The sequence below is a fragment of the Fistularia commersonii genome, chromosome 15 (genome assembly GCF_037954325.1).
Source record: "Fistularia commersonii isolate RoL2024-O1a breed Wild chromosome 15, RoL_Fcom_v1.0, whole genome shotgun sequence".
NCBI lineage: Eukaryota > Metazoa > Chordata > Actinopteri > Syngnathiformes > Fistulariidae > Fistularia > Fistularia commersonii.
In genome coordinates, this window is record NC_141298.1 from 6,078,222 (window position 1) to 6,092,657 (window position 14,436).

The 14,436-nt window shown below is 39.5% G+C and overlaps 1 protein-coding gene across 2 annotated transcripts; it reads right to left on the bottom strand.

Moving 5' to 3' along the window:
- Positions 1-9,373: 9,373 nt before the first annotated feature.
- LOC147226303 (retinol dehydrogenase 14-like) lies at positions 9,374-13,846 on the bottom strand. 2 transcript variants are annotated; one of them, XM_086160927.1, is made up of 2 exons: positions 13,555-13,846; positions 9,374-12,633 (listed from the first exon to the last, which is right to left on the bottom strand). In XM_086160927.1, the coding sequence occupies exons 1-2, from the start codon at positions 13,765-13,767 to the stop codon at positions 12,016-12,018; spliced, it is 831 nt and encodes a 276-aa protein (XP_086017053.1). In that variant the 5' UTR covers positions 13,768-13,846; the 3' UTR covers positions 9,374-12,015. The 2 variants fall into 2 exon arrangements, with proteins under 2 accessions (XP_086017053.1, XP_086017052.1); XM_086160926.1 differs by having other exon boundaries at positions 13,525-13,845.
- Positions 13,847-14,436: the final 590 nt, after the last annotated feature.

Sequence of the window (14,436 nt, forward strand, 5' to 3'; positions counted from 1 at the left end):
TATTAAATTATATACACATACACACACACAAACACACATATATATATACACACACACACACACACACACACTATTTCTATCATTAATGTTTTGTATATAGCAATTTCCTTGAGAACTAAGCATGTGGCATTTGAGAGACGTGTCCTTCCTGGGTCGGGGCCCCCTCCTTAGGGGCTCCTCCTGAGCTTTCTTTCCTTATTCGTCCTTGCAAAAGTTCTCTTCGCCAGTTTATCCTCAATAGAGTTGATGGTCGACATGCAGGGTGCATTTTTACCTCACAGGTTATGAGTGTGATTGTAGGCGGCATACATTTTTGTGATGTAATTTACATAGATTTGGGGATGAAAATGACAGGAATATTATTAAGCAAATATAGCAGGAGAGCTGGACATTATTAAAAGGTGCTGTGTGATCATCGCGGGGACGCCAAGATCCTGACTGAAATGAATTTAGTCTTTGAAAAGGATCCGTTTTTCTAAAAATGTTAATTTCAGAGACTAAATAAATAAATGAAGTGTTAGAATTAAATTGGTCCAGTCTTTTGAACTTGATGTGATATTCAACAACAATTGAAATGAAAAATAATCACCTTGGTTTCTGGGTCTTTTTAAGTTGTTGGATTGAATTGTTCCGGGATTTATTCATGCATTCAAGCTGCAGCAGAGGGAGCCACAACATCAAACTTGTTTATCACCTGGCATGTAGAAGTAAGAAATTCACTCTCACTAGTCTCTGACATCCAGCGTGTGATGAAGATGGAAAAGGGACTCAGCCTTTGCAGATTTGTTGTAAATGGTTCATTTTCTTATCTGGAATGCATTTACAACATACTGTCATTTTGTTTGCACCAGATACACTGTTAATGCATTGCTTTGAGCGTTAAGTGTGTGTGTGTGTGTGTGTGTGTGTGTGTGCGACTGTGACTCAAGGAGGATGTTAACAGACACACTATGCAGGGCTTCGAAGCATTCAGAGGCAGAGTAGGAACTCATTTTTCACTCAGCATCCGTGATGTATGGGGGCCCATGCTCGCTCTGACAGCTGCAGGGTCACTGACGTTCCGCAGACAACTTGCTCAGGGAGCAGCGGGACTGGGTGGGGGGCACCGATGTCCACACAATTCTTCGTGATATTAACAACGGGTAACTTCTAAGGCTCCTGCTCCAATCAGCCAGGTGGATCCAGTCTCTCAGGTGCTGTGAGGTTGACCTCTGAGGGAACAGATCTCAAGGCTGAAGAGTATTTGTGCTCTGTGTGAGAGGCTGCGGTGTCACCAGGACTTTGGTCACACCAACTTCTTACTGATAGAAGTAATGGGAGCAACGTCACTTTTAGAAGGGAAGTACGGAGAAGATCCAGACCAGGGTTTCTCAAAACGGAGATCTGGACCCCAAGGGGGTTTTGAGAGAGAAGAGGGCTTTGGCATGATGATTTACAGAAATCCAATGAATTTTAACAACAATAACAATATCAAACAATGTATTTTGGTAACAGTTACTAGAAAACATGAAAAAATGAAGACACTCACCACATAAAATGAGGAAGAAAACCCCTAAAAACTCAATAAACTGTGAACAAATCAAGAAGAAATCCCTATTGATTTGCAGAAAATAGCTGAAAAAAATAAAAAAAAAACGGATGTGTCAGACAGAGAGAGAAAACAAAAGAAAGAGAGAGGGAGAGAGAGAGAACAGTCTGAATTGGAAGAAATAATTCTAAAATGTTTAAAATTAATGTGTTAAATACATGATATTTCATAAAAAATAGAAAATTCCATTAGAAGCAGTCATTCTAATAGAGTTTCATTCTGGGCCTCATTTGGTGAAATTGTCCAGTCAAGTTTTTGATTTGAATACCAGCATTCCACAGTGTCCCTTATCTAAATAAGATAACGTATGTGCTGACATTACTATCTACACTATCAATTACAATGTTATTACTTTACATCCACTGTGACTTCCTGCACCTTGTGAGACAGAATCATTTAAGTTTGTCTTCATGGAACAGAATATTATGATATGAAATACATTTTAATCCAAAAAATGAAAATAAAATAATAAAAGAGAAAAAGAAACATCAGTAATTCAGATTTACTACCCTGTATACCTATTCAGTTTTGTAAATGAACTTTATAGGAATTCTCAAATTAGTTGCATAATATATTCATCAATTGAGACATATTTTAAATCAAATAAACAACAACTTTGATATTCAGACAATTTACAAGATTATTACATCCTTCAAGTATAATTTAGGCCAGATATCTGTCAGGCAATAGTCAGTCTCAAGTAAATGTCACATTTCTGAGCTAGAGTATGATCAGAGTAGAAAACACACTCACTTGTTTGCTTTTTCATCCATCAGAATTAAAGATCTGGCCAGGATTGGTATTTTTCTTAACTTTCCTTTTTTTTGTTTCATGAAAAAAAAGAGAGAAAAAAATATGGGAGGAATAAAACTAATGCCTGTCAGTGTAAATGGAGGCGGTTATTATCAATCAGGCCTCACCACTTTGTTAATTGATATCTTTATAAAAACAATCAACGCTGAGTTGCGTTTTCAGCTTTTTCAAATGGATGGGCAGAACATTTGCTTCCCCCTCCCCAAAAAAAGAAAAAAAAAGAAAAAATTGGAAGTGCTTAATTATTTGCATTAATCTTGCTGACACGTAAAAGCGTCATCCACGTGTTCAGCGTGTTGCGCATGATTTGAAATGTCAGTAAAGAATACGCAAAAGAACTACAGTTATCGTGCTCCCTGGTGTATCCAAAGAGGCAGCAACCGGTGACACAAAAGCCCCCGGCCATTGAACCAGGTACTGAAGCTGAACAGACCTCAGGTGTGGAAATGTATTTAAATCAAACTCTGTATCGACAGAACACTGCGGGAAGCAAATCTGACTGCATTTTCCTGCCCTCCATTTTCAGATCCAAGTCTTTGCAGTTTGTCTCCCATACTAGCAGTTGTTGGTCAATTTCGGAACCTTCTCAGGCTGATTATTAATGTTTGATCTGAGAAATTTGGCCAGAAAAATCCCTCTGATTAGCTGGTCGCTCTCAGCAAGTAAGCCCTCAGATAGACACTGAACAGAGCAACAACAGAGCAGACAACAAGCTTTAATAAGAGACCGCAGTCGTGACGATCTTGTGTTTCGTTTAGCAGACCTATTTAGCGTCAAATTCGATCCTTTAGAAACAGCTACGTTTTCAAGGCCGGCAAGAGGTCCAAAAATTTTGCTTGGTAAATGCTGTTTTGTTGAAATTAGCAATTCAAAGTCCAAAGGTGTCCTGTCAAACTGTGACAAATTGGCAAAGCCTCCTGCTGGTGCAGACAAGATATTGCAAATAAAGAGATTTTTCAAAAAAATCTCTTTGCAGTGTGTTCAACTATTCACCGATAAATATGATAGAGCATGTCAATCAGCTTTCATTAGCTACCTCTTTTATGTTTGGTTCCAATTCGCTAATGGTGGGAGAATGAACAAATGTTGAAGTGGAATAACATGATTATTATTACTTATTTAAGTGAAAATTAAACAACATTATTGTTGGCCATCGTAGGTCTGTTTTTGTGATTTTGAATGGTGTCAATAAAAACATGATGGACTAGTTGACTTTATTGGATCCACAACAATGAAGAAAATAATTCTGGCACTCTGAAATTTTTTTGAATTATTAAACCATTTTTATCTAGAGCAAGTTGTAATACCGTATTATATCAATGTATATTGATTGTATAAATTCTTGGTCAATATTTTGTTAGTTCTAAAGGTTTTGGTGTGCTACTTTGCTTATGGGTTGAAATTAGTGTTCAAATTAGCAAGACGAAACTTTCCCCCGCAAGGAATTTTGAAAACGTAGATTGAGCAGCTAGTTTTAATGAATAGAGAAAGAACAACCGGAGACGGGGCAACAGCACACGTCATTTCAACCTTGATTTTAGCGTCTCAAAACAACATCCGCCGCTCCAGCATCCACCGGTGCCTAAAAGTGCACTCACCCTGAACTCAGCCCCTCAGGCAGAACTTCCGCTTGGGCTTGAGCGCTTTGGTAGGACTGGCAGAGAACGACCTAAACTTTAACCTTGTGTAATCTGAACCACAACATAACCATTTAATTGGTACTTCTGGTTCGGGCCTAACGCTGGGCCGGCCGGGGGGAAAAAGTGTGCACATCTACGTCCACTGAAGAGCAGTAAAAGAAGATGCAACAGAGGCGACAGCATAAACAATGGCTATAGAGTGTTTATCTCAAGGAGTTTACAACGGCGCTTAGAGAGAACGTATGTGAAGGAACATGTGCGTATGTTTGACAGAAAGAGGGGGGAAAGGAAGGACAGTGGCACTGAGGGACTGCGAGGAGCAGGCCCAGTCTTTCTTCTCCTGACTGTTTGGCTTGGTTAAAGCAAACAAATCCCTCTGGCCAAGCGGTAGGCTGAAGACAAGTGCTCCCTGGGCCCCGCACAACTCTCCTGCTACTTTACACTAAACTCTTCCAGATGATTTATGGGCTTGCTCCTCACAGAGACTCGCTCCTGCTCACCTTTTCACCAGAACACCAGGCTGTCAGCATCTCCACTTTGTGCACTGTGACCCATCATTAACTAGCGCACTCACAGGACAAATAACAAGCCGTTTCATCTGCTGCGGGCCGCTTCTCCTGCAGGGGTTTCCGAAATTCTCCATTTCTAGTATTTTCCGAAGGTGCAAGATGTTCTTCAACACTTTATGTTATGGAACAAAAAAACATGATGTTTGCCAAAATATACACAGAAAGAATAATGTAATGTAATACCATTTTCAACATTTTTCTTGGCAAATTGTGGAATAGTTTTGATTAATAATACAAAATCCATATCTAGTATAATTTTAGCAATTAGAAAAAAAAAAAGTCATTATCTACCCTTACTTTGAAATTTCTTGAGCTTATTTCATAAATTCTATTTTCTAAGTTATGTTGAACACTGTCTTGCTTTCATGTCGCATTTAGATTTATTTTAAGTAACAGTTCTTATACATAAACATGTTTTTTTAATGAAAATAGGTAAATTACTATAGATAAATGAATGAATGACCGAGCCAGAATCATAATGATAAAGGGTAGATTTTTTTTTAAATCTGAGGCTATCAGGCAAACAAATCCAAAATAAAATAAACCAAAATAAACTAAAACAAATTAAAATCTCAAATGCATGAAAGAATGTGAAAAAATAAAATCTATTATGGGTTCTAAATTACGCTACTTGAACACAAAAGGTTTTATCCCCTTACCTCAGCTTCGCAATGTGTTTATTTAGCTTTTTACACTCAATGGGTTTCAAGCACCATCCTGCACTGATAGGTCATGACATCCCAAAAAGAAGAAAAAAAAAAGTCAAACCCATTATTCTGTAATATTTATCTCTTTGGAGGCGGTTTGTGTTTTATTTGATAGACTGTGGCCACGCCAAGAACTATTCACATTTCATACCACACATGAAATTACTGTCTGGCTTTATTAATCTCACAGAGGGGACAAGGTTATGGTTATCTTGTTTTCTTTATATCACACCTCAAAATAAACAAAACCATAAACCATTTTCAGAAAGTGGGCACTTTTATAATCATGGTTGAAGCACAATCAAAGCAGAGGTCATTCGGTGTGTGTTGGATTTATATCTAAGGATCTCAGCAGTATATGTACACAGTGTCTTACTTTATGCACCTCATTTTAAGGTTGGGGTTTAAATTAAATTAGCAGGAGTTGCTGTAATCCTGAATCAAACAAAATTTTTGCTGAAAGATTTTGAATAAGACTGAGTATATTCAGGTTAATGGCAGTAGGATGTGAACGGGGATGAAAGTCTGCCGCAGCTTAAAGACACATAATGTACAAATAAACAGTTTTTAAAGAAGCGTCTCAAATGTAAAAAAAAACAAAAAACAACAAATTTTCTCTTTCTGAGATACTGAAGTCAAGGAAATATATAACTAGCTGTGGTTCACAGTCACACTATCAGTAACATTAAATTACTTATGTGGACAAATACAGTACATATATTATACCTCACCAATTTCTTTGAAACCTCACCTTCCTTATTATTACCCAATAGAAAACCAAGGTAAGAGAGCTTGCAAGAGTTTGCCACGGACGCGCGGCTTAAGTTGAAAAGTTCACCGCGGTGGTCTCAGGCCACAGAAGAGCAGAAGATATTTGAATGTGTCACGGGCCAAAACAAATACTGGGACTGTTTTCCTTCAGCCTGCCGTTGGTGCCGCTCCAGCTGGTGTTAGCACAGAAGATGAAAAACGCAGATAAAGAATTGGCACTTTGTTCCCGGTGAAACAAGACATTGAAGTCAAGACCTAATAGAGCTTTACATCATTCAAGGAAAAAAAAATTCTGACCAGAGCGCTGTTCCACACTTTGGCTTAAAAACCAAAATCTGCAAGTTTCAACCTAATTTAAGGCTCCTGAGGTTCCTCCAACACCTTCTAATCCAATATAAAACAAGAACATTCACAGCTCCTTTCCCTGTAAAAACTAAAACTGGGAATAGATGCACTTTCTGGGTTTTGACGTCCAAACCAGCCAATCCATACCTATAGGTGGTGATTGGTTCCCCCAAACACTGGGCTTTTGGACCGTCTCAAGGTGTTACCGAATAGCAGTATCCTGTCGTCACATCAAATCTGGGTCAAATTATATATTTATTCATCAATTATCTGCACTGCTTATCCAAGATAGAATATATGTGTGTGAATAAGAGGAACCAAGGTGGAACCGTGAGGCTACAGGGAGTGGAGATCAAGAAGTTGGAGGATGGAGGTCGCAGAGGTGAAAATGTTGAGGTTCACTTTAATAGTGACTAGGATGGATGGGATCAGGAATGAGCCCATCAGAGGGACAGAATATGTTAAATGTTTTGAGGGGAGGTCAGAGAAGCTAGACTGGGATGGTTGAGTCATGTACAGAGGAGGGATAGTGAATATATTGGTAGACGGATGCTGGAATTGGAGTTGCCAGGCGGGAGGTCTAAGAGAAGATTTATGGACGAGAGGGGATATGAAGGTAGTTGGTGTGAGAGGAGGATACACAGAATTGGGTTGGATGGAAAAGGTTGATTCGCTGTGGCGAAGAGCCGAAAGGAAAAGAAGGCGATCTGCACTACTTATCCTGCATCCAGGATTGGGATGGAGCTTGTCCCCAGCCGTCATTAGGCGAGAGACAGGATACATCCTGGACAGATCACAGGGCCACTCATACTGTATAGAGACGTTCGACTCATTCACAAGTCGTTCCTCATGTAAAGACATGGAACACTGTAACTGTTATGCTGCTTTGACGAAAGAATTTTCCCTATAGGGATCAATAAAGTTTATCTTATCTGATAACCATTCACAATTTTGCTTTAAGTAAACCAGATGGAACCCATGGAGCAAACATGCAAACTCCATGCGTCGGACATGAACCAGAGACCTTCTTGCTGGGAGGTGAATGTGCTAAACATTGAGCCACTGTGAGCTAGGGTTTGAACCAAAAACCTGTTTTTGACTGTTGTGAGGCTGAAAGGATGTGATATTTAAAGATATGTGATTCCTCAATACATTCTTTCGGTTTACAAAAATAAAACAGATGTTTTTGTTAATGCCAGGCCAGAGTGATCGTATTTATCGCTTTATCGAATATTTATTTGACAAGAACAGATCAACCGGCGATAAAATCACAGTTTGTGTCAGTACGTGTCACAGTCAGACAATGGGGTAGTTTGCCACGTCATGTCCTTTGACCACCAAAAACTCAACATGGATATTTGTGCTAAATTTAAAAGAATTCAATGGAGGCTTTCCAGTCATAATACCAAAAACATGTTTGGCAGGAACATCAGACACAAATCAATATAAAGTACGTTAAAATTGGAAATGTGTCACAGCGAGAGCCAATCGTCTCAAGTTGTGTGAATACAGCATAAAATGACATTAATTATTTTTTGTAGCCATTTTCGAGACATGTGTCTGAACAATGAGCTTTTGAAGACCCCGTGCTTTTCTCCTAATAAATATAAAATATATGAGTTAGAAAGCAGGATTTATGTTAACACTGACTTTTTATCCTTCCGGTGTATCATGACAGATAACATTTCATTTCTTATCCAGAGGTTTTCTGTGCACTTCCTTCAGCCAGATACTCAGCACCTAAAGGAGACAGCAGTGCAGAGCCAGCACTGATCAGGTGTCGGACCAACGGCACAAGTTTTACAGGTACATTTCACCACCTGTTTTCACCATCGTACCTAGGTAAAGTCTAAAGCCCGAATATAAGAAGTGATTGTTTTCCTGACTAATTCATAGGACAAATGTCTTATATTTGGACCGATATGATGTTGAATTCTTGTGAGATAGTTAAATGGAATTGTTATCAATACGCCCTTCCTGAGTGTTATAGCAGAGCAGAGTGATCATGGAAGCATTGGACGCGGTAAAAAATGTTACCCTATCAGTGTGCAGTCAATACATCAGTGTCAGGGTCTGCTGACTTCCTGTCATAGACTGTTCAACTACATTTAAATACAACCTGCAATCTTCAACACTGCTGTAATTCTGGATCTGTATTTACACTAGCACACAGCAGAGTCTGTGGTCAAAGCATGGAACTATTAGTCCTGACATCTTGATATGTAAAACTTTAAACTTCCCACACATTCTTTCCAGATTTTCATCACTCTTTCTAATTGTGTTTCTGTGACTGCTAGACTGCTGTGGCCTCTGTTGCACCATCGTGTCTCGCATCAGCTGCTCGGCCAGCGTCGCCGGGGAGCACAATATCGTGGAGTGGCCTCACTTCTTACTCTTTGGGTGGCTTTTTTATTACCACCTTCTTTGCAGAGCTGTTTCAGGTTAACTCAGAAAAACAAGCTAGGTAAGTAAACACAGGGAATTCAGTGCTGTAAGCGAGTTGTGGCACGCAGTTTGTACACACATGGTGGATTTCAGAATCTGAACAGTTAATTTGTTCATGTAATATCAATGCTACTAGACAAACAAAAACCAAATCTCGATTTAACAGCTCAAATGTTATGTGCAACATCTTGTCTGCGTTCCTTCTTACCTACTTTGAGCCCTTTCATTAATATACTAGCCCATCTTGCTGTGACTTGACTTGGGTTGGTTTTAGCATCAAGCACAGGGGAAAGTCATTCATTCATTCATTCATTCATTCTTTTTACTGCTTATCCAGGTTTGTGTGATGGCTGGATCCTATCCTAGCTGGGGTTCACCCTGGACTGCTTGCCAGCGATGGGCAAAAGAGCTGGGATTGATGCTGTTTGACACTCCATGTCTTGAATCATTGAGAAAAACAGAGCAAAAATGATAGTTTCATAAACTTGACAGGGTTTTCAGTTTATTTTTTGCAACAATTAAAACATAAATTGCTGTAATACTTGGAAAAAACATAATCAGAACCTGGCTTTCCTCCAGAATTCATGGTATAAAGGTGATTGATTGATTGAGTGAGTGAGTGAGTGAGTGAGTGAGTGAGTGAGTGAACTGCAATACAGAGAATCCAAACAGACTGGGGGAAGGATGTAATATAAACACAGTTATTATCTGTTTTTGACATATTTTGCTTTAAGTATTAAAACAGCAGCGGGCAATGGTGTAGCACTGTTGCCTGACAGTGAGAAGGTTCAGGGTTTGAAATGGACTGAAGCCTGGATTTTCCATGTTGTCTCATGCCTTTTTTAAATTCTCTCCCGGAGACCTACTGTGTTCCGGCAACATGCAGTGTGTTCACTGAAGACTCTAACGTGTGCATTGGAGTGAATGGTTGTATCTCTCTACATGGGGTCCTTTGATTGACAGATGACAAATCAAGGTTCTACCTCATCTCTCATCTACTGTCAGCTTGGATTCACTCCTGCCCCCCGTGGGTCTGTGAGCAGGATACATGATGTAGAAAAAGGATGAAAGCAATAATTTTCCTAATTCCTAAGCAGTCTACTTTCTTTTGGCTTTGGGAGTTTCCATCACAGTGCATTTCCCCAATGATCACATCAAATATGTGACACAAGCAATTGGAAATAATGAAAAAATAAAAAATCCAGATTGCAGCGCCTCAGTAGTCATGCTGTTTGGGAAATACACGTATGTGTGGCTGCACTTTTACAATTTTCATCCCAAAGCAGTGGCAGGAATAAAATCAGTTTGGCTGCGTTTGACTTTGGCTCTTCAATCCAGGCGTTCACGGATCTGGAAGACTCGTCTCAAGCGCAAAGCAAAGGCAGTTCAACAGAAGCTGAGGACAGATTTAATACGCTTTTAATTGATCTATTATGTGTTAGACCTTAACACATGAGCAGCCCAAGTAAGACACTATTGCCTATCAACATCACAAAACCAATGAAAAGTCCTTAAAGTCAATAATTGCACTAATTGGGAGTTATTTGTAAAACAAACCCAATGGAGCTGCCACAGAAAGGCCTCAGGAGGCCTCAGCGGGAGATGCAATTGATAAAGCGGCTGCCTCTAACTTTCTACCTTGTTTTCCAACTCTATAAATGATCCAGAAACTGTCATAACGTAGAATACAGGTGGGAAAGTCATTACACATTCGGAGGGTCTTGCTACCACTTCGTGTAGGGAAAAGCACTTTATCTGCGGGTGACCTGGCAAGAAAACATTCCCAGCTAACGAGTGCTCTCAGGGAGACGAGCATGGCTGATTGAAGCCTAACTAACCCATGAAGAAATTGTATTTCTGATCCCTCCTGCACTGGAGCCGGTGTGTAAATGAGGCAAGTCTGTAAATGAAGCAGTTCAACGGGCATTATTCTATTATGAACGCCGTAATATATGAGCATACAGCAAAACGAGATAAAGGACCTACATGTGAGTGCTGAATAAGTACACATTCGTAGAGCATTGCTATTCATGGAAACATTAGATAACCAACACTGTCTGACTTTATACTTGAGTGTTGAATCAATTGTATTAAAATATTACCAAGACTCGGGAAGTTACCTTGTTCTATGACAGGTAACGGGTCAGGTGGTAATGAGAAACATTTCAGTTTGCACATTGCCAACCGAATATTCTGCAGTATTGTCAAACTCTTCACAACATACTGTAGCTATGGTCCATATGAGTAACATATGTTCTGGTCTAAAGTTAAAGGGGCAGTGCAAATGAATTTTCTGTAAATGTGCTAGTATTAGCCAACAGAGTGCAGAATGAATGTGCTGGTTTTAAAGTGATAAGATGGTTGTTCTACATTTTGTCTTTAGATTACCTTTGACATAATAGGTGCTATGCTAATTTGCCTGTGAATTCTGAGAGATCGCCTGCTTTATGAATAAGAATTACAGCAGTCTTTGAAGCTCTCGGAAAGAGGCCCTCGTGAGTGGATCTATTGATAACATGTTATATGTTGAGATAAACATTCATAGAACCTTTTCAAAATCATCGCATCTAATCCATTTAAGTCTCGGGTATTGTGAACCAATTCCAAGTACACAAAGAAAGTAATCTACAATTTTCACAGTGAGGATTATACATACTGTCTTATTGTTTTCTGACTATGAAAGGCATTTTTTGATCAGTTTATGGCACGGAGTTTTGGTTGGCGGCCACAAGTCAGATCCCTCATGTCCAAATCTTTTGTCCACAATGCCTATATGAAGGATTGTGAAACAATAGGTATGTAGAATCCTGACTTAATGTCTGATTTTCTTAAATTTTATGTTTTTACACGATTGAAAAAAATTAACAAAACTCAGATTCAGATTCCAGAAACAAAAAAAAAATAAAAATGAAATGCTCCCCAAAAATCCGGATACAGCTACTCAGCATTGTAGGACATATTTATTACTATACTTCATAAAGAATCATTACGCTATCAGGGATGAAACACCTGTTGGACATAACCATACAGTTTTTGCTTTTTGTGTTGTGAAGCACTTGGGGGCAGGAGAAGGTTGACAAGAGCTGTTTCGTCACATTTGGACAAAACTGGAAGGAAAATGTTTTATGGACACAGCTTCATGTAGTTATTCCCACCATGACCTCGCTGATGTCCCAAAGTTTACTGGCTACCCCCTGATCTGTGGCTTTGTCTAGAAGTGTCTGAGGCCTACAATCTGCAAAGAACTTTCCCTGGACCCCATCTACATCTGGGCTGCAGGCCAAATATACCACAGTCTGAGCCCCTTCCTCAGGAGTCTTGAACATGACCCGAGACAACAGACTGAACACGGGTTTAGCAAAGACTAGGATGTTGACGTGCCGCCCGAGATTAGTCCTCACTATGCCTGGACTGAGAGCATTCACGGTCACTCCACTGCCCTCGAGTCTCCTGCCAAGCTCACAGGTGAACAGCAGGTTGGCAAGTTTGCTGCGACCATAGGCGAATGCCTTATCATAGCTCTGCTCGCTGTTCAGATCTTCGAAGTTAATGTGAGCATGTTTGTAGAGCCTTGAGGAAACCACCACTATCCGGCTGGGTGCTGAGGATCTCAAAAGGTCCAGCAGTAGATGTGTGAGCAAAAAATGACCCAGGTGGTTGACCCCAAACTGCATCTCAAAGCCGTCCTCCGTTTTCGTGTAAGGGCACTGGTAGACGCCTGCGTTATTTATGAGCACATCCAGTCGAGGCTCATCCTGTTCAGCGGTGTGGAGGGGAGGAGATGAAGAATCAGATTCACACACAGGCTTTTACTTTCCATATAGTTGTAAAAGGTCTAATATCTTCTTTAGATATAGACTCAAACCTTAAGAGTGCCTTTATATTATTCATATTACACAACATCAATAGCTGCTTTTGGCTTAAAAATATAAATAAAAGTGAAGTAGGTTTTTATTAACTGAGGGTTGAATGAATTCAATCACATTTTCCTCTTGCTAATACAATTACAAGAGTATATTTTATAGTTTGAAAAAAAATGTTTAAAATCCTTTTAAAAATCTTTTGTCCCAATAAAAGTCGGTCAAACTAAAATTACCAAGTAGGAGGCTTTTCAATATGTGATTACTGTTATGTTTTTTTTTTTACTTGAAACTCTGGCACAACAATTTCCTTCGGGATTAATAAAGTTGTTCTCATCTCATCTCATGTGGTTATTTAGACTCACATTGTTTATTGACTTGATGTAAAAATACATATTGAAATAATTGGAATAATGGATTTCATACCGTTATTTATAGTGTTAGGTAACTCCCCCGTCTTCTTTATTGTCTATTTCCCAAATTATCCGTTAAAAACGCTTGTCATTTACTGTTATTAACTCCAAAGCTTCAAAACTACCACCGTCAAAACCAACAGGGTTCTTGTCAGCCAAAGAGGAACCGTTACTATGACATCACAAGGCCATTAAACGATTGCATGTTTGGCATAATTGTCAGTAAAGATTAGATTTCTTTAAATAATAAAAAATGTAGGAATAAAATGCATATTTCACGATAAGAATATCAGAAAATGCGACGCTATTCTATTTTGGTCGAACCGTGTGTCCGTAGTATGGCATCTCTTGCTAGCAAAGCAGCGCTAGCTACCTTTACGACGTCTTCACAGAAGGCGCGTACCGACGCGAGTGACGCGAGATCCAGTCGTTTGACCACGAGCAGGTCGGCGTCCGCCCCGGTCTCCTGCAGGATCTCCCGGGCGCTCTCCTCGGCTCTGCCCGTGTCCCGACACGCCATTATCACACGGCCTTGGAGCTTCACGATCGCGGCGACGGTGGCTTTTCCGATACCGCTGTTAGCACCGGTCACTATGACCGTCTTTCCGCTCATCATTTTTATTTACCTGACTGCTGACACGCCGTACGGCAGCTCACCTTAAACCCATGTAAACGCCACAATGCACGAAAACAAACCACAAATACTTCATTACCCACAATTCCTCGCGTCCGATAGTTGCCTTCAAGTGTACTCGTTACGTTGACGACTAAACGTTAAATTAACATTAAATCTAATCTTCAAACATCGAGACATGGTTTAGCAACTCACTATTTTGATTGATCATTATCACAATAAGAATTTCCGGAAAAAGAAGTGATCTATGAAAGCTGTCATTTGACAACGCAGATACCCCATTGCTGAACACAAAACTGGCATGGGATGATCAGAAAATATTTTCCATTTATATTCAAATAAGTACCAATATACTGTTACCTTCCTCGCATTATACAGCACTATATAGCTTTGTTTTTTTTTTTTTTTGGAGGGGGGGGGGGCATAAAAAGCATTTCTGAATAAAATATTAACACATAGACACAAAGTTAACACACACACATTGCATGGAGGTCAGTTTGGTACTTTTGATTTTCCATATTTCTAAATTATTGTTCTATATGAATCATATCTATTTCACTTATAACTTGAAGAACGGTAGAAAACATCTCAATGGGCTTCCGTGACAAGTTGTTATGCACGCAAGCCCATGTTGAACTTTTAAGATGTTTA

Coding starts and splice junctions, on each gene's coding strand:
- LOC147226303 (XM_086160926.1), bottom strand. CDS start 13,767: ATGATGAGCGGAAAGACGGTCATAGTGACCGGTGCTAACAGCGGTATC. Junction 12,634..13,524: donor TCTGTGAAGACGTCGTAAAG/GTAGCTAGCGCT, acceptor ACCGCTGAACAG/GATGAGCCTCGACTGGATGT.